General features: G+C 37.0%; 2 protein-coding genes across 2 annotated transcripts; one reads left to right on the top strand and one right to left on the bottom strand.

Annotated features, from left to right (window-relative positions):
- The first annotated feature begins 412 nt into the window (after positions 1–412).
- On the top strand, positions 413–13888 carry LOC127435805 (protein mono-ADP-ribosyltransferase PARP16-like). Its single transcript, XM_051689519.1, has 7 exons — positions 413–505; positions 2690–2886; positions 4494–4631; positions 6437–6640; positions 9207–9378; positions 10245–10386; positions 11382–13888. The coding sequence occupies exons 2-7, from the start codon at positions 2698–2700 to the stop codon at positions 11515–11517; spliced, it is 981 nt and encodes a 326-aa protein (XP_051545479.1). The 5' UTR covers positions 413–505; positions 2690–2697; the 3' UTR covers positions 11518–13888.
- A 147-nt stretch (positions 13889–14035) lies between these two features.
- On the bottom strand, positions 14036–19485 carry LOC127435807 (cysteine-rich motor neuron 1 protein-like). The gene is made up of 4 exons (XM_051689522.1): positions 19001–19485; positions 18318–18405; positions 17723–17921; positions 14036–15537 (listed from the first exon to the last, which is right to left on the bottom strand). Exons 1-4 carry the CDS (start codon positions 19344–19346, stop codon positions 15478–15480), a joined length of 693 nt encoding a protein of 230 aa, XP_051545482.1. The 5' UTR covers positions 19347–19485; the 3' UTR covers positions 14036–15477.
- Positions 19486–19818: the final 333 nt, after the last annotated feature.

Genomic DNA, 19818 nt, shown 5'->3' with positions numbered 1-19818 from the left:
TGACATGCGGGTGAGTAAATGATGAGAGAATTTAGATTTTTGAGTGAACTATCCCTATAATATATCATAATATATACTGCAAGAAAGGTCAAGACTGAACAAAATACATGTCTGTATCATACAGAGTGGATACTAGGCCAAGAATATGTGTGTGTGTGTGTGTGTGTTTTTTTTTTTTTTTTTTTACATTCATATTCCTCAGCAAAATTTTGATATGATTTGTTAATACATAGGCTAATTGATCTGTCAGATTCTTCTGGCAATAATATTAAGTGCTCTCAAACATTCCAATGAAACAAAAGCAACAGCATTCAGAGTCAGACAGACAGACCGACAGAGAGAGAGAGAGAGACAGACCGAGAGAGAGAGAGAGAGAGAGAGAGAGAGAGAGAGAGAGAGAGAGAGAGAGAATGGTGCCCTCTGTTGGTTGGATCTGTCAGGAGAACCATGGTATTTGGACACGTTTTCCGGTGGCTTTTAGATGGCTGTACTTAAGGCACACAAGGTGAGTAACATATGCATGAGCAAACGTATTAATAATAGCATTTATACGTAGAGTGATGACTTCTCTGACTTTAAATCGTGGTAGATGATGTGTCTTGAGTGAATGTCTTCAATAATGAAATGATAGCTAGCTCACCAGCTAGCAGACCAAACATGTAAACAAACACAACAGACGGAGTGAGCAAACAAACAAAGAACAATTGAGTTGACACAGTTGCATTTTAAGCATCAGTAGTCTGATCATAGATAAGTTCTGTCAGCTGCCTGTGTTATGAGTTTAGTCATCTGTTAGCAGTATAACTCCTAGCAGGCTAACAGTCCTATCACAAACTCTTAAGCACAGATAATACATGTAGAATCTGTGCTGAATTATACTTCGAAGTATACTTTAATAAACTTTTACATCTAAATAATGGATCTTAAATCTATTCATCTTGGGAAAATGTACCATAACTTTACACTAGGATATACAGTAGATTAAAACGTTACTGTATAGCAAGCATGTCGAATTAGATTAGACTGCAAAACAAATAGAGCAAATTATATGGGAGGATGGGTTTCAATTTACACAATAATCATGCAAAGGAATAAAGTAGTAGTTAGCAGAGTCGGAAATTAACAGGTGCTCGGGGCAAAAATGCCACAGAATGTGACACGAATGAATGACCCATGAAAAAATATAGACATGGGAGCAAAAACGCCCCGTGATGAATTCCTCTGATATTGTTAAAAATGGAATGACACATTCACATGACATATTTCATTATTCAGTATGGGCCTATCTAGTTATGCAGTGTAAGATATGTCAGATGCCTCTGTTGTAACTGTTTAGAAGGAGATTGAGAATTAGGGATGCAGGATACCATTTTTTCTCTCTAGATCCGATACCTGAACTCTCTGTATAAGCCGATTCCTATCGTATGTGTTGTTTTTTCTTAAAGGGATAGTTCACCCAAAAATGAAAATTCTCTTATCATTTACTCACCCTCATGCCATGATTTGTATGACTTTCTTTATACTGCAGAACACAAACAAAGATTTTTAGAAGAATATCTCAGCTCTGTAGGTCCTTACAATGCAAGTGAATGGGTGCCAGAACTTTGAAGCTTCAAAAAGCACATAAAGGCAGAATAAAAATAATCCATAAAACTCCACTTTTTACTCTAAATCTCCACTTTCACTTTCAGATGTGAAAGTGAAACTAAACAGGCACCACATGTGACTTTCAGATGTGAAAAAGGACAGAAGATAGATGTCTCATCCACACCTATCATATCGTTTCTGAAGTTATGGGTTTAACCACTGCAGTCTATGGATTACTTTTATTTTTCGTTTATGTCATTTTGGAGCTTGAAAGTTTTGGGACCCATTCACTTGCATTGTATGGACATACAGAGCTGAAATATTCTTCTAAAAATATTTGTTTGTATTCAGCAGAAGAAAGAAAGTCATACACATCTGGGATGGCATGAGGGTGAGTAAATGATGAGAAATTTTCATTTTTGGGTGAACTATCCCTTTAATCAGATTACAATATCTATACCTCTCTGTATGGAAATTATTAACATAAAAAAAATGTGTAGCCTAACAAGAAAATAAATATTTTTAAATAGTCTACTGGATAATGCAGCAGCAGAATTAACAGTAAATCCATTGAAAGTCTTCAGTAGAAAAGTAAAGCTCAGTCAAGTTGAATATTATTGTAATTTTTTATTATAATTTTTTAAATAGTAATTGTTAATAATAATCATAAATATACAATTGTATTATACATTAGTAATGTATTTCAGTCATAATTTGTTAACTTAAACACCCTGGGGCTTTTAATTTGAGAGTACATTCTGGTGAAAATATCGGTGCATCTCTAATGAGAATTTATTTATTCAATTTAAGTATGTGACACAAACAGATCATACGCTCTGTGGTTTTATGATTTAAAACGTATCATTCATGGATCATCCCTTCTGGGATTCGAACCGACAGCCTTTTGATTACCAATCCAGTTTTATACCAACTAGACTACACCACCGTTTCAAGATCATATCATAGAGGCACGTTAACATCAAAAGCAGCAAAGAAATCAGGCTGCTACAGACCTTATGCCCTTAAATCAGTGTGCTGTAATTTGCATGCAATGAAAAGCATCTACTCAGTGACTTATCAAAGTGATTTTTATGTGTTTTAGTGTTGGCAATGCAGCCGTCTTTCCCAACAGCTGCAGTCAGAGAGCTGGTGTGCTCCTGTCTGCATCGAAACCCTGTAGCGGCGGACCTGCGCTGCAGCCTATTTGTGGCCGCTGTACAGAGCTATAAACGTGATTCAGTGCTCCGACCGTTCCCTCCTCAATACCTTAGAGGAGAGACCAAAGACTTTGAGGAACTGGTAAGACTGTTCATTTGAGAAGGGTCTGTTTGCGCCACCTTCAAATAACTGGTGAAATGCTGAAGTCTCACAAGAGTCGGATGCCACATTCATAAACTGTTTGTTGTATTTATTTGGAGTCCCGCAGCAACCATACCCCTAAACCTTACCCTTATCACAAAGATTAAAAAATAAAAAGTTTGGGGGGCCTGGGTAGCTCAGCGAGTGTTGACGCTGACTACCACACCTGGAGTCGCGAGTTCAAATCCAGGGTGTGCTGAGTGACTCCAGCCAGGTCTCCTAAGCAACCAAATTGGCCCGGTTGCTAGGGAAAGTAGAGTCACATGGGGTAACCTCCTCGTGGTCGCGATTAGTGGTTCTTGCTCTCAATGGGGCGTGGTAAGTTGTGCGTGGATCACAGAGAGTGGCATGAGCCTCCACATGCGTAGTCTCCGCGGTGTCATGCACAGCGAGCCATGTGATAAGATGCGTGGATTGACGGTCTCAGAAGCGGAGGCAACTGAGACTTGTCCTCCACCACCCGGATTGAAGTGAGTAACCGTACCACCACGAGGACCTACTAAGTAGTGGGAATTGGCCATTCCAAATTGGGAGAAAAGGGGATAAAAAAATAAATAAATAAAAAGTTTGTAAAATTGTGAAATATACAGCAACTTAAACGTTCCAGCGAATACAAACATATCATTAGATTGTGACAGAGAAAAGTGATGAAAATGAAGAAGAAGCTGTATCACTGTGTAGCTAGCAGGCAGGCTAACTGGCTAGCAGTATGCTAAGCTAGAAGGCTAACTGGTTAGCTTGTGAGCTAACTGGAGATAACCAAATTATTTTTTTTTTTATTTCAGCATTTATAGCTTCGGTTTAATAATGTGATATGTGACATCATTTAAAAGTTATTATTTGTCATATTTTCATAGTTAAAGCTGAAGTATGAAGTAACTTTTATAGTGTTAAAATACTCTCTTCTTTCACAGATTAATATGCAGGGACAACTAGTAAGTCATTCATAGGTTAATTTTCTCGAAAACTGTAAACACTGTGTCTCTGTGGCACTATAAAAATTCCTCTATTTGTTTTGAGCAACCTGCTTACACCCACCCCAACAATGTTACTCAACCAGTAACGTAAGTTGGAGGCGGGACTATTTGACTGTTTGAACATCTGCAGAGGAGGGGCGTATTCGGAAAGCTGTTTTGAAAATATTGTTTAGTGTTGCTATTCCATTTGGTTGTGCTAGTGTCGCAGAAATGACCTACTTCACCTTGATAACAACATGTATAACAGTTTTTGCAGCCAATAGAATCGCTTTTTGATCCAGTGAGGGTGCTGCTTAGTGGCCGTGTTATGTAGTGGGTGTTCCTTGTAGTCTTTTGGGATGCAGACAGATAAACTTGGATCATTTGGTTAATACTGTATGTTGGGTCAGATCACAGAATATAGTTTACAGCCTGAGAGGATGACATATATTGTTGTCTTGAGATCAATGTATATAGCACACCAAAGCTCTATTTAGTTATTTAAATTAAATTCATTCTTTAATAAAATTTAAACACAACTTTCTTAGTAGTTGATGGTATTTAAGCCTTTCATTTCTATGTTCTTAATAGCAAAAAGATGTGGACACCTTACCAAATGTGAGAGATCTGGTTCGTCTGGGACACGGAAATGGAGACCATCACCTGGCTCTTGTTCACTGGGTTCTCTCGTCTAAGGGTTTCGATGTGAAGACCCTTCAGAAAGAGGAGGTACCAGTGAAGTTCAGGCTTTAACTAAGGTTGTTGATTTAAGACATTAATTCAATGCGATTAATTGTATAAAAAATAATGCATCCACAGCAGGACACGTTCTGAATGCAGTGGTCTCCAGACGCGTTTTTCAATGTTTCAAACTGCATTTAACTTAACACAGCAATCTAAAATGCAGCGTTAATGCTCAAGACACAGACGCAACCACAGTGAGACGCTTCAAAAGCGTCTGTTTGACACAAGAACGCATCCTGTGAAAACAGCTCTTAAGTCTACTGTGAACAGATTGATGAATTCAGTTGTGAAATGGAATGCTGTGGACTGTAGACCAGTGATAGACTAATGTTCAGTGATATTAAAATAAATCAAACAATACATTGACTTTAAAGACACTTTTTGTTGTGTCTAATAACTTGTCTGCCACAATAATATAATGTCTTTTAATTATCTGAATATACAGTACTGTGCAAAAGTCTTAGGCACATAAGATGTTTCACAAAAGCATTTGTCTTAAGATGGTTATTTATATCTTCAGCTTTAGTGTGTCAATAGGAAATATAAATGTTAGACTCCCAAACATTACTTTTGCAAATAGAAAAGATTAGAATAGAAGAACAAGGGCCCTGCAACAGATGACATGGCCCCCACAAAGCCCCCCACTGAACATTGTGTCAGTCTGAGATTACATAAAGAGACAGACGCAATTGAGACAGCCTAAATAGATAGAAGAACTGTGGCAAATTCTTCAAGAAGCTTGGAACATCCTATCTGCCAACAACCAAGAAAAACTGTGTCCAGGTGTACCTAGGAGAATTGGTGCTGTTTTAAAGGCAAAGGTGGTTACACCGAATATTGATTTAGCTTTTTTATGGTTACTGGACTTTGTATGACATTAAGTGATAAATGAAAACTATTTATGTCATTATATTTGAAGACATCCTCACTATGCAACATTTTTCACCAGTGCCTAAAACTTTTGCACAGTACTGTTTATATATCAGCTGATTGGTGTATATATGTGTGTGTGTGTGTGTGTGTGTGTGTGTGTGTGTATATATATATATATATATATATATATATACACACGTATATACACCGATCAGCCACAACATTAAAACCACCTGCCTAATATTGTGTAGGCCCCCCTCATGCCACCATTCTCTGTTGACCTCTCTCATCAACAAGACATTTCCATCCACAGAACTGCCGCTCACTGGATGTTTTTTGTTTTTGGCACCATTCGGAGTAAATTCAAGAGACTCTTGTGTGTGAAAATCCCAGGAGATTAGCAGTTAAATTTTTTCCCCATTCTGATGGTATCTACATGATTTTATGCACTGCTGCCACATGGTTGGCTGATTAGATAATCGCATGGATGTTTGTTGGTGCCAGACGGGCTGGTTTGAGTATTTCTGTAACTGCTGATCTCCTGGGATTTTCACACACAACAGTCTCTAGAAGTTACAAAAAACATCCAGTCAGCAGCAGTTCTGTGGAAGGAAACACCTTGTTGATGAGAGAGGTCAACAGAGAATGGCCAGACTTGTTCGAACTGACAAAGTCTACGGTAACTCCGATAACCGCTCTGTACAATTGTGGTGAGAAGAATAGCATCTCTGAATGCTATTCTGAGATGCGGGTTGGAGATATTTTGGCGGCATTAGGGGGACCTACACAATATTAGGCAGGTGGTTTTAATGTTGTGGCTGATCAGTGTATATGACTTGGACCAGTAAGCAACCACCCACAGCACCCTAGCATTGTGGCTCAGAGCTTTGCACATACAAACGATTTCTCTCTGTTAGTTTCCCAGACTCAGTCAGCTGACCCAAAGTGAGGGGTCTGCTCCAACCCCAGACTTCCTCTTTGAACTTCAGTACTTTAATCTGCTCAACTCCAAGTTTGAGAGAACATGGGCTGGACGGGATCTAATCTATGCATTCCATGGCAGCAGACTGGAAAACTTCCATTCCATCATACACAATGGATTACACTGCCATCTGAATAAGGTCAGGACTTGGTATGTTATTGGATGGTGGTCTTATATACCTGTTTTGGATGCTCTCCAGTAGGGCTGGGTATTGATACAGATTTCCTGATTCGATTTCGATTCAATATTGATTCATATGGGTATATTTCAGTTATAATGTCCCTTTTGCTTACATATGAAATCAATTCTCTCCCAGCTAATGCTGTTAATGATACAAGGGCCTTCTAACTAGGTACAGCACATTATGACAATATTAATTTTACAAATTATATTTTATTAGTTTTTCATCATTTTGGTCACATTTTGGCTTTTTAAAAATGAACAAATCCATTTTTTTCAAAAAAATAAATATGATATTATATTGCATTTATTATTTTTTGTTACTTGTTATTTTCAAGTATTTATTTGTTTAGCACCTGTTAAAAACCAGTACTGTCAGGGGGCCTGGGTAGCTCAGTGGTAAAAGACGCTGGCTACCACCCCTGGAGTTCGCTAGTTCGAAACCCAGGGCGTGCTGAGTGACTCCAGCCAGGTCTCCTAAGCAACCAAATTGGCCCGGTTGCTAGGGAGGGTAGAGTCACATGGGGTAACCTCCTCGTGGTCGCTATAATGTGGTTAGTTCTCGGTGGGGCACGTGGTGAGTTGAGCACAGATGCCGCGGTGGATGGCGTGAAGCCTATACGCGCTATGTCTCTGTGGCAACGTGCTCAACAAGCCATGTGATAAGATGCGCGGGTTGATGGTCTCAGACGCGGAGGCAACTGGGATTCATCCTCCGCCACCCGGATTGAGGCAAATCACTACGCGATCACGAGGACTTAAAAAAGCGCACTGGGAATTGGGCATTCCAAATTGGATGAAAAAGGGGAAAAAATTATTTTTTGTTGTTTTTGATCAACAACTTACTGTAGAGAACAGAAAGGGTATTAAGAGACATTATTCAATGACAAATGGGTTGTGTGGATCTCGTCTTTGGACACACATTACACGGAACAACTTTTACTCTTAACAGGCAGTGAAAGGGTCTCGCAGCTGAATACTCCACCACTATACTACACAATTCATTCACTGGTGAGTGAACTGTAAACATTACCAGCCAGTTGCCAAATATATACATTTTAGCCGCATTTCACGAAATTTGGTTGCCAATGCGAGTGATTTTCTCTCATTGTAGTGGAGAGTTGCGCAAAGAGTAAAATATAGATCTTTGGATTTAAGAACTGATATTGAGATCGTTCAAGTAAAGATTGCGATGCATTGGAAAATCAATATTTTTACCTGGCCCTACTCTCCAGGCAAGCAAGTCTGTTTATGTAGGACTACCAAGGATTGTATCTAAATTAGAGCTGTCAGAATTAATGCGTATATGCATGCGATTAGTTTAAAAAGCTTAACGCGTTAATTTTTCGTGCTTTTACCATTAATACAACATAAACATGTTGGGAAGGGTGGAACTTTTATAATGCGTCTGCATGGATTCATTACACTAAACACACCTCAAACAGACACACACTAGAGCCCTTCTAACAAGGGGAGCCTACAAGCTTAGTAAAAAAAAATAGCATAATACGGCAGTCCCATAGACATTCTATGGGTGGTTCTGTCGTGACACACTAGTTGACCGTCACACTCCTATGATGGAGTCACGGAGAATGTTATCTCAGTAAATAAAAGAATCTCTGCACACACACACAACAGTTATTCCATGATCAAATGATGGAGAAATTACCTCTACACTATTTGATGTACAAAACATGCCCATATAGGGCTTATCATAGAAATCAAGTATTTTCCAGCATATGTAAGGCGCATTTTATTTACCACAGAAGCACGTCAAGTCTTAACTATCACTAAAACGCAGAATGAGACGTTTTTGTCTGCAAGCGCTCTTCATGTGAAGTCAAGGCGGCATTGACGCCCTGACACGAATCAAGATTGCTGTAGCAAAGTGGAGAGCCACAGCCTGCCGACTGATTAATATTGTGGAGGATGAGAGTTTAAGAGATTTAATGCCCATTGCAATGAATATGTAACCTATGTAGAGACTAGTGCTTTCAATTAGTCAAACTCCAACTTAGACTTTGGGAAATGTTTAATGTTACTTGAATTGGTGATATTTTAGTGATTTCTATCTTTATATTGTGGAATTCTTTGTTTGGAAAATGTCAGTAAAGCATTATATTGCTACATATTCTTTTCTTTTCTTTTCTAAGATGGAAATTAATGCATTTTGACAGGAAAAGAGTTATATAGTGTCAAATTTCAAAAACTTTCAAAATCTGCGATTAATCACAATTAACTACAAAACAATTATATGATTAATCGTGATTAAAAAATGTAATCGACTGACAGCACTTATCTAAAGAAATTGACATTATACAGATTGTATCCATCCAGAATTGGCTTTTTACTGCCACAGTTGCTGCGGAAATTTTGCATTTGCTGCTCTAAACCGCTAAGTGGCACATGTAACCATAGCAAAGCTCATTCTCGTGAGTAGCAGTTTGAGTAAACAAGGTTGTTGTACATAACACTTTGGCTGGTCGATATTTTGGTTATGATTTCATAGTTCATTTGTCTTCCAGACATCACTGTTTGGGGAAGGCACATACCTGACCAGTGACCTCAGCATGGCTATCCTGTATGGTCCTCATGGTAACGGATGGAGGGAAAGTGTTCTTGGGCCGTTGCTCAGCTGCATTGCCTTGTGTGAAATCATTGATCATCCAGATGTGAAATGTCAGGTGAAGAAGAAAGGTAATGTGTGTTTTAGATTTTAATAACAAGCTGAACATTTAAGCTCTTTACAAGTTTATATTTGGTCCTTTTGAAGTAATAAATTTTTTCTTGATACCAAATTTCTATTTTGATTCTTTGACATTTAACGTTTGAGTCATGACTATGTTCAAATTAAATACTATCGTACTGCCTACTACATCAATTTTCTGAATAATTTTTACATAACCTACAATTAATACAGTTCATTACAGCTCATGTCCTTAGATGATTAGTGCTATAAAGCATCCCAGTAGATATCTAGAAATTATATGTGCTTTAAATTAGAGGTAGACGATATATCGGTTTTACAGATTAACCGATGCCGATAGTTGCTTTTTGGAACTACCGGTCATCTGCAAAAATATTTAGTTTTTATTTTATTTTATTTCTCCATGTTCATTTGATAATTACGTTTTTTCAATTTAAATGAGGACATGCAAAGAAAAATTTGACTTTGACGAGGGAAAACATCCCTCGTCACCACATACATCATGTCTCCAATATATTGTGAATAATAATAATAATAATAATAATAATAATATATAGGCTATAAGAATCCTCAGTGTGTATTTCAGGCTTGTTTAGTGTTAAAAGTCCCATGTTTTGTACCCAATCTTCTTTTTTTTCTGATTATTATTAGTTGAAAAATAAACTACATCTGGGTTTTTATTCATTTTGTACTCTGGCCTCTAGGTCTGTGCTGACTAAGAAAATGCTGTAACATTCTATGAATTGATTTTAAAATATCGGATGATTAATTGGTTATCTGCCTTTTCCACTACCTTAGTTATCAGTATCAGCAAAATCCACTATCGGTCAACCTCTACTTTAAATATTTATTTCAGACTCAGAGAGTATTGATCACCAGCGTCTGAGGGCCAGGAACAGTGAAGGAGGTGAGGTGCCTGAGAAGTACTTTGTGGTGACCAACAATGAGCTATTGAGAGTGAAATACCTGCTGGTGTACTCTCAGAGACGCTACAGACGGTAAGATCCTAGTTATACCATAATCCTTATTCTCACTCAATTGATTTGTACTAGCCTGCCAGTTAAAAGTTTGGGCACATCTACTCATTCTTTATTATCGCTATCAACCATGAAATAACACAAATGAAAGTATTGGAATTATGATCAGCATTGGAATTCCAATGTATGCTTGGCACCTGTTGGTAAGTTTCCTAAGATTTTTCACTATATGGTATATAGTCAGTATTAGAGGTCGACCAATAGTGGATTGTTTTTTTTTTTACATCGATTTATAGAATGCTAAAAAAATTTTTTAGTCTTTTATTACTATGACGGGCAAAGATATTGAAGCTACAAAAGTCCAAAATGAAAAAAAGAAAAAAAATCCCAAGCGTAGTTTATTGTGCAACCAAAATCCCAATAATGACCAGAAAGAAAATGAAGATTTGGTCCATAACGTGGGACTTTTAACTTTAAACAAGCCCAAAACACACCAGGGACTCTTATTTTGGAATGACGTAGACTTGGCTCCGCTTCAACGCTCTATGTGCAAGTATTTACCAAATTAAGCTTTTTATAGCCTAATATAACAATTTATATAACTAACAAAATATGCATAGAAGTGAGGATAAAAATATGAATGAATATTGTTTATAATGAAAGCTTTAGAAACATCAAAACCCCATGAGGTGTCAGTAATTGTTTTTATTTCACCTCTTGAGGCCGCTGTTTCAGTGTAGATCTAAGCCGTTCTAACTGTAGAATCCTCTAGCGGTGACTAGAGGAGAACACAGAGGAAATCAAATGAAAAAAACGAACTACAGCTATCGGCATAGATTTTTACAGATAACCGATAGTTCCAAAATGTTCTGAAATGATATATCGGTCTACCTTTAGTCACTATAGTGTGTCCAAACTTTTGATTGGTAGCGTAGATGTTTAATTTGGAAATATGAACTGTACATGTTAACACTTTGATAATTGTTTAATAATGTAATGTTTTGTTATGATTTTAGACATGCTCAAGGGACGTCATGGCTCGTCAGACATCATTTTGCGATAATGATGGGCCTCTATCTTCTGCTCCTCATATTCATTGGTGCCATCAACTCGTCTGCTTTCCAGTCCTTCTGGCACAGAATGTTCCGGTGACACAGGCCGCCGCTTTCATCACATAAACGTTCTTGTACAAAGTGCCTTTACTCGCAAAGTTTATCATGAAAGAGACAGACAATGCTCAGGAACAGTTTCTTCTGGCTCAACACAACATTCCTCCCAGTTTCACTTGATTTCTACACGGTTATAAGTTCCACCATCACCGTTTATAATTTTATGTCGTTTTGGGTGATTCTCAGGAAACCTGTCAAAAGAAAAGAAAATGTCCTGCTCCAATTTTACACAAATCAAAAGAAACAAATAATAAGAAAAGAATACTTTGTAATGCAGTAAGAAAGAAATGCCTGTGTTACGGTAAAGAGAATCATTGAAAACAATGGGAATAGTACTTTTTTTATTTGCAGTAATTAGAATTTTGGTGGTAAAATGCACTTAAGTGTCCTGAAAATATTGTCACAATCCAAAAAAATCTTAATATTCCAAAATTTAAGCTTAATTTTCATAATGCAAAATATAATTTCATATTTTTTTTTTATTGATTTGGAGTTTAATATGACCAGATCATTTTCTTGACAGGTTTTCGTGAGATTAACCCTTTTACATAAACACTGTGCATTTACCCGGAGTAAAACCTGCATTATGTGCACATTAGCTTTCTGAATGTGTGGTTTTGTTGCATGTGATCAATTAGCATGCATGTTAAATAACAACTTTTCTACTGTTTGAATAATACAGTGGGTTCACTACATTACCTACAATTAAATGATCAAACGCATACTGTCTTTATAAGCTTTGTTTATTAGTTTTAATGCATTGTTGTCGCAGTAGACATTGGCAACATGTCTGCTTATATTAATACATCTCAAAGTCGTAGGGGAAATCAGATCTGTAGGGTGTTTTTATATTAGATTCAGTATTGAAGTAAGTGGTAAGGGTGGCAATATATATATATATACAGTGGCATGCAAAGCTTTGGGCACCCCTGGACAAAATTTCTGTTACTGTGAATGGTTAAGTGAGTAAAAGATTAATTGATCTCCAAAGGACATAAAGTTAAAGATATTAAAGAAATTTTAAGCAAGATTAGTGTATTATTTTTGTTTTGTACAATTTCAGAGTGAAAAAAGGGAAAGGAGCACCATGCAAAAGTTTGGGCACCCCAAGAGATTTGAGCTCTCAGATAACTTTTACCAAGGTCTCAGACCTTAATTAGCTTCTTAGGGCTACAGCTTGTTCACAATCATCGTTTGGAAAGGCCAGGTGATGCAAATTTCAAAGCTTTATAAATACTCTGACTCCTCAAACCTTGTCCCATCAATCAGCAGCCATGGGCTCCTCTAAGCAGCTGCCTAGCACTCTGAAAATTAAAATAACTGATGCCCACAAAGCAGGAGAAGGCTATAAGAAGATAGCAAAGCATTTTCAGGTAGCCGTTTCCTCAGTTCATAATGAAATTAAGAAATGGTAGTTAACAGGAATGGTGGAGGTCAAGTTGAGGTCTGGAAGACCAAGAAAACTTTCAGAGAGAACTGCTTGTAGGATTGCTACAAAGGCAAATCAGAACCCCTGTTTGACTGCAAAAGACCTTAAGGAAGATTTAGCAGACTCTGGAGTAGTGGTGTGCTGTTCTACTGTCACAAATATGACCTTCATGGAAGAGTCATGAGAAGAAAACCTTTCCTGTGTCCTCACCACAAATTTCAGCGTCAGAAGTTTGCAAATGAATATCTAAACAAGCCTGATGCATTTTGGAAACAAGTTCTGTGGACTGATGAAGTTAAAATATAACTTTTTAGCCGCAATGAGCAAAGGTATGTTTGGAGAAAAAAGGGTGCAGAATTTCATGAAAAGAACACCTCTCCAACTGTTACGCACGGGGGTGGATCGATCATGCTTTGGGCTTGTGTTGATGCCAGTGGCACAGGGGAATATTTCACTGTTAGAGAAAAGAATGGATTAAATTAAATACCAGCAAATTCTGGAAGCAAACATCACACCATCTGTAAAAAAGTTGAAGATGAAAAGAGGATTGCTTTTACAACAGGATAATGATCCTAAACACACCTCAAAATCCACAATGGACTACCTCAAGAGGCGCAAACTGCAGGTTTTGGCATGGCCCTCACAGTCCCCTGACCTAAACATCAACAAAAATCTGTGGACAGACCTCAAAACAGGAGTGCATGCAAGACAGCCCAAGAATCTCACAGAACTAGTAGTCTTTTGCAAGGAAGAATGGGCGAAAATCCACCAAACAAGAATTGAGAGACACTTAGCTTGCTACAAAAATCATCTACAAGCTGTGATACTTGCCAAAGGGGTGTTACTAAATACTGACCATGCAGGGTACCCAAACATTTGCTTCGGGCCCTTTTCCTTTTTTGTTATTTTGAAACTGTTAATGATGGAAATAAAAAAGTAATATTGCTTAAAATACTAAAGAAATGTGTCATTAACTTTACGCCTTCTGGAAATCAGGACATCTTTTACTTACTTGGCTATTCACAGCACCAGAAATTTTGATCAGGGGTGCCCAAACTTTTGCATGCCACTGTGTATGTGTGTGTGTGTGTGTGTGTGTGTGTGTGTGTATATATATATATATATATATATATATATATATTTCAGTCATTTCTCTTGTGTAGTAAGTCACATATTCCTAGACTACAGAATTATATCTAGATAAAGTCAACTATGCAGAAAAACCATGCCATTGTGGTCAGTTTCAGGAAAACTGTAATGAAAATTTGTCTTGATATTGCATAAATAATCCAGATAATCTGAATTGTGAAATTATTTGAATAAATACAATATACTTCAAACACTATGGTGTGTTTCCTAAGAGACCCTGCAAAAAGTGAATATGAATGAAATGGCTGTTATCTTGGTTTATGGCTCCTGGCATGCTCAAGGTTTTGTCTATCCATTGTTTTTATCTGTTAAAAACAACAGCAGCAATATACACCTGATAACATAAGCGGCATATGTTTAATCTCATTCAGCCTCATTTACGTGTAGCTGTGCTCCATAGTTTAGCATCAATTACTTGTTTAAAAAGTAGAAAAAATACTGAATCCCATTTAAAAAAATGAAAACTTCTTGAATGAAATCTCTGTTTGCAGTAAAAGTAGCAGCCATATGGTAACTTGCTATTTATACATAAAATATTATGGTGCAATATTTGAAATGTCTGTATTTTGACATTATCATAAAACGAAAAAAAAAAAAAAATCAGGTTGAGAAAATCTGTTGTACACTGTCTAACATGTGAAGCACCATTTTAAACCTCATAAACCAATAAACAGTGTTCAATGCCAATATATTTATCAGAATTAACCATTTCACTTTATGCAGCTTTAAGGCAGACATCAAAAGAATTGTGAACAGGTTGTTCTATTGTGGATCTGGGCTTTGTGCTGGCTCATGGATGGATATCTAATTGCAGGCTCATAAACATATTGTTATTCAGTAACAAGCTAACAAGAGTGGGAAAGCATCCATTGTGGGTACTTTTCCCAAAGGGGCCAGTTTCTTTCCACTCCTGGGTCATGACCTAAAAAAGCTGTCTTACTGATTAAATATGTAATGAGCAATTTCCATGTGGTGTTGTATGATTTGCACACAGAGATACTAGAAAAATGTCATTGTCATGGTTTTAAAAAATCATGACGCAAAAATGTTATTGACATGTTCTGTTCAGAGTGAAGTGTTCTGCTGATCATGTGAATAATTATAAACAATGTCCAAAAGTATTTTGAAAGGGTGTTTATTTAACAATACACAAAAGTTGTAGGCTACAAAGCATTTATACATTGAATAATTATATTTACTGTAAAAACATAAACCACAATTATTTTAAATCAATAATATGTAATTATCAAACTTTATTTACTACAAAGTAACAATTTGTGAGTAGTAATGATTGCAAAGTGTTAATACAGATAGCTGCCGTTAATGCTACATTTTATAACTGGGGGTTCCTATCCAAATGCAGAATTAGTTTGCTGTAGTTGGACAGGCAGGAGACAAGCACAAAAAGAATCCCTCAGAGTTGCCCTTTTGAAAGAAAAGTAGTACCATAAAGGGTTAAAAATTAGTTTGCACAAAAATGTAACATTTATTGTTAAGTGTTGAGCAGAAATTCCGTTCTAGACCAGTAATTTGTTATAACACTATACAACAAATATATAAATATATTAGGTAGTATTTGTTGACATTAGTAAACACATTAGGTGTCATGAACTAACAATGTATATATATTTTACAGCATTTATTAATCTTGGTTTTTGTTCATTTAATATATATATATATATATATACAATTGTTCATTGTTAGTTCATAACTTCTAATTTACAATTACTTTTAATTTAAATTCTGTTAACAACTTCTAATATCGAAAATATATTAGTATATATTGAAATTAACATTAACTAAGATTAGTAAGTGCCGACAAAACATTGTTCATTGATAGTTCATTTTAACTAATGAATTTAAAGGTGCACTAAGTAAGATTTTGGCAAGGATTTATCTGCCTCTTACTCGTCCCATCGGTCTCAGAAGTAGTTTGCTGACTCTATACTGATACCCATCATCCCGGAGTGCTGTCACTTCTTACCAAACGTTTCTTTTTTCTTTTCTTTTCTTTTCTTTTTTATCCCCTTTTCTCTCAATTTGGAATGCCCAATTCCCACTACTTAGTAGGTCCTCGTGGTGGCGTTGTTACTCACCTCAATCTGGGTGGCGAAGGACAAGTCTCAGATGCCTCCGCTTCTGAGACCGTCAATCCGCGCATCTTATCATGCGGCTCGTTTTGCATGACACCGCGGAGACTCACAGCATGTGGAGGCTCATGCTATTCTCCGCAATCCATGCACAGCTTACCATGCGCCCCATTGAGAGCGAGAACCATTAATCGCGACCATGAGGAGGTTACCCCATGTGACTCTACCCTCCCTAGCAACCGGGCCAATTTGGTTGCTTAGGAGACCTGGTTGGAGTCACTCAGCACGCCCTGGATTCGAACTCACAACTCCAGGGGTTGTAGTCAGCGTCAATACTCGCTGAGCTACCCAGGCCCCCAATGTGTTTGTTTCTTCTCTGTTTTGTTACTTTTAGTCTGATGTTACTATTGATGACAAGTGCATGACACAGTATCACATGTTGTCAACATGGCAGTGCCCATGAGGGGGCGACCCGCTCCATGCAAAATTAAACAGTTTTTATAGGGTTTCTGATATGGCTGGAGTCTTCATCTCACCTGAGTGTACATCATTTTCAACATATTTCTAAAAAATGATATTCATGTCTTTATGTGTAAAATTTTTAATTAGCAAAAACATTTAAAGCACCTTTAACTAATGTTAACAAATACAGCCTTGATGTGAAGTGTTACCACACTTATTAATCTTGGTTAATGTTAATTTAAACATACTGTATACTCGAAAATGTTTAACATTAAAAGTTGTATATGTTAACATTAGTTAATGCGTTATACACTAATATGAACAATCGTAAATTTATAAATTAACATTAACCAAGATTAATAAACGCTTTAACAATATTGATTATTTTTAGTTCATGATATACAAATAGATAACAAATATAAACTTGTTATAAAGTATTGCCAAATTTATCAATAGTGTGCCTTTAAAAATACATTTAGATGAACACATTAAATGTTTAAAACATCAAGGAAATTATATCAACAAATGTTTTGTCTCAGCTTAAATATCAATAAAAGAATTTAAATGTGCAAAACAGAAGCAATATAACTTATAACCAGTGCTGGGTGAAATCCAATTACAAAGAAATTATTTACTGTAATCTAATTACTTTTTAGTCAAAAAAAGTAATGTATTACATTTAAAATTCTTGTAATCAGATTACAGTTACTTACTTTCAATTAATTTAATTACTTTTAAGTACATTATAGTGTTATGCTTATTTCTAATACTGTATATTATTTATGAAGAATACATGAATTATGGCCACATAATGAGTCATTGTGAAGGAGAAATGTGAAGTGTATGATTTGTGTGTAACAATAAACAAGAAAGAAATATAGACATTATTTTGAATTGGTAAGTGGAAAAGTGTTTTAGAAAGTAACTTAAAAGTATTATTAATGTGATTACTTTTCAATGAAGTAATTATTAAAATAATCTGATTACAATTGTAGATAAATAATTAGTCATTTGTAGTGGATTACTATGTTTAAGTAACTTACCCTACACAAACTTACCTGTAGGTTCTGGTGGCAGACTAGAGGTTGTTTTCCCTCAGCTAGGTGACTTCGCACGCACCGTCCATAGCGATGCAGACAGATGTGGTCTGTTGGGCCACATGACTGAGGACAAGATGGAGGTTTGAGAACCAGACAGCTGGAGCAGGTTGTGTGCTGACAGTAACCTCCACACTCACGTTTATGCATTGACACAGACCTGCAGGGTAACATACAGAGAAAATTCACTTTGAAAAGAAAGAGACACTGTAACACATGCAAAAGAATTTGTTTATTGGACTGAAATTATGTCTGAAATTCCAAGAGAAACAAATCAAATGTAAATAATCTTTAAGGCTTGGTCACATTCGCACCTTTGTACAGTAAAATTTGCAGGTGAAATACAGTCATCTCAATGGGAAACTGCACAATCTGGAATTTCGCTCGATGGGCATACAGTGGCAAAGAAATTTCAACGCTTTCTTCGCCTGTGGAATTTCGCCATGCAAAGGTTAATATGACTGAGCCTTAAGACTGCAAGCAGAATAACACTTTGAAGTGGTCTGTGCTTTTCAACAAGACTAAGTTCTGCTCTATGTTTCTTTGGAGCAGTTACCTTGCTGAGCATATCTCATTGGGGTTAGCCTGACAGAATTCCCATGTGCAATCAGAACGACAAGAGTTGGTTTTGATGACCTCAAGCACTGTTTGGACATACAAAACCAACATGAACAAAATGTGCACCAAACAGCTTGTAGAGTGTAAGAACTAATATTCCACTAATATGGACATTGTTGCTAAGAATGATGCAAAAGTGCCAAGCATTTAAATGAGTCTTAATAATGTAAAAGATGGACCTAATCAAATGCATTCAGAAAGATTCATTGGTTGGTAAAACAGACAGAAGTTAAAAGCAGGCAATAAAGTTGATAGAAACCCATTAAAATACGGATGCAGTCTCAATTGGAAAGGTTGTGGATTTCATCACTGTCTAGAGATAAGGACAATCGGCGCTTTGCTTTTATGGAAAAGTGCTCAGAGATCAAAGGAATCCTTGTCTGCCGTATCTCTTTTCACAGTTCATAAATTACATAAACCTTGATGCCAACTTTTTCAACAATATAGACATGCACTTATAGTGTTAAGCAAGTGCAAACTAGTGTGACTGATGTTATTTCAATGAGATATCTTCTATTGTACAAAACAATTGTACTTTCTTCCAAATTTAGACCTTTATGATTCTCTGTTGCACCTGGACAAGGTTTGGTAACAGATGAAAATTGCAATCTTCAGCGGTACCTGATTTGCAGGTTCCCTTGCGTTCTGCCTCTGGTTTGCCATCTGCACCTTCTTGGTAAATGCACACCAGTCCTTCATCGCACTTTCCCAGGTAGTCCCATGTTCCTCCACAGCTTTCTCCAGCAAGTTTGGCACAGGCTGGGCAACAACCACAAATTCCTGTAGTGATACCACCCTTGCACTGAAGCTTGAGTGCTCTACGAGGGGAACAATGGATGTGCTCACAGGATGGACAGTGCAAGGTTTGGAGGACCTGCGACCCAAGTTGAGTACTCTCCAAGCTGGCCATCTCCACAGCCATTACTGGCCACAAAACGACCATTATCGAGAAAACGTAAAGACTCATCCTTGAACTTGACCGAGGGGCTCACTTGAACCACATGTCCCTTTTATGAACGGTCCTCACATCTAAGACGACATTTTACGGCCATGCACACACACTCCCAAGACATTCAACTCTACCTCCTACTTTCTTCACAACCAATGGATGATAGGTTATTACAATACGTTTGTTGAGTCTGAATTTGTGGTTAATTATCCCCCAAATCTTATCTTTACAATCTCTCTGTTGTTCCCTTTTTGTCTTTAAATCAATTCTTCCTTTTGAGCAATTTTAGATAAGTCAGACGGAGGGGAGAAGACTGGACCCTTTGTGCATTGGTCACATAACCAATGGGGGGGGGAGGGGTGTGGTATGATCAAGATAATCAACCACAAGCAACAAGAACAAGATTAGGACATTGGCAGGTTATCTGAGAAGACCTGTGTGCACCTTTTTTCTTAAGCTGGTACGGTTGCAATAAAACAGCACTTTCTGT

This window comes from Myxocyprinus asiaticus, chromosome 46, assembly GCF_019703515.2.
Source record: "Myxocyprinus asiaticus isolate MX2 ecotype Aquarium Trade chromosome 46, UBuf_Myxa_2, whole genome shotgun sequence".
In the NCBI taxonomy this organism is placed as follows: domain Eukaryota; kingdom Metazoa; phylum Chordata; class Actinopteri; order Cypriniformes; family Catostomidae; genus Myxocyprinus; species Myxocyprinus asiaticus.
Note: the sequence above shows the minus strand (reverse complement) of the source record. Positions and strands in the feature narration are given on the sequence as shown.

What these genes read in the sequence shown, in the direction of transcription:
- LOC127435805 (XM_051689519.1), top strand. Translation starts at nt 2,698, where the DNA reads ATGCAGCCGTCTTTCCCAACAGCTGCAGTCAGAGAGCTGGTGTGCTCC. An exon ending in TACACTGCCATCTGAATAAG is followed by an intron (nt 6,641 to 9,206) that starts GTCAGGACTTGG and finishes TTTGTCTTCCAG; the next exon opens with ACATCACTGTTTGGGGAAGG. An exon ending in TCTCAGAGACGCTACAGACG is followed by an intron (nt 10,387 to 11,381) that starts GTAAGATCCTAG and finishes TTATGATTTTAG; the next exon opens with ACATGCTCAAGGGACGTCAT.
- LOC127435807 (XM_051689522.1), bottom strand. Translation starts at nt 19,346, where the DNA reads ATGAGTCTTTACGTTTTCTCGATAATGGTCGTTTTGTGGCCAGTAATG. An exon ending in CAAGGGAACCTGCAAATCAG is followed by an intron (nt 18,406 to 19,000) that starts GTACCGCTGAAG and finishes ATGTCCAAACAG; the next exon opens with TGCTTGAGGTCATCAAAACC. An exon ending in TCTGCCACCAGAACCTACAG is followed by an intron (nt 15,538 to 17,722) that starts GTAAGTTTGTGT and finishes TTCTTTCAAAAG; the next exon opens with GGCAACTCTGAGGGATTCTT.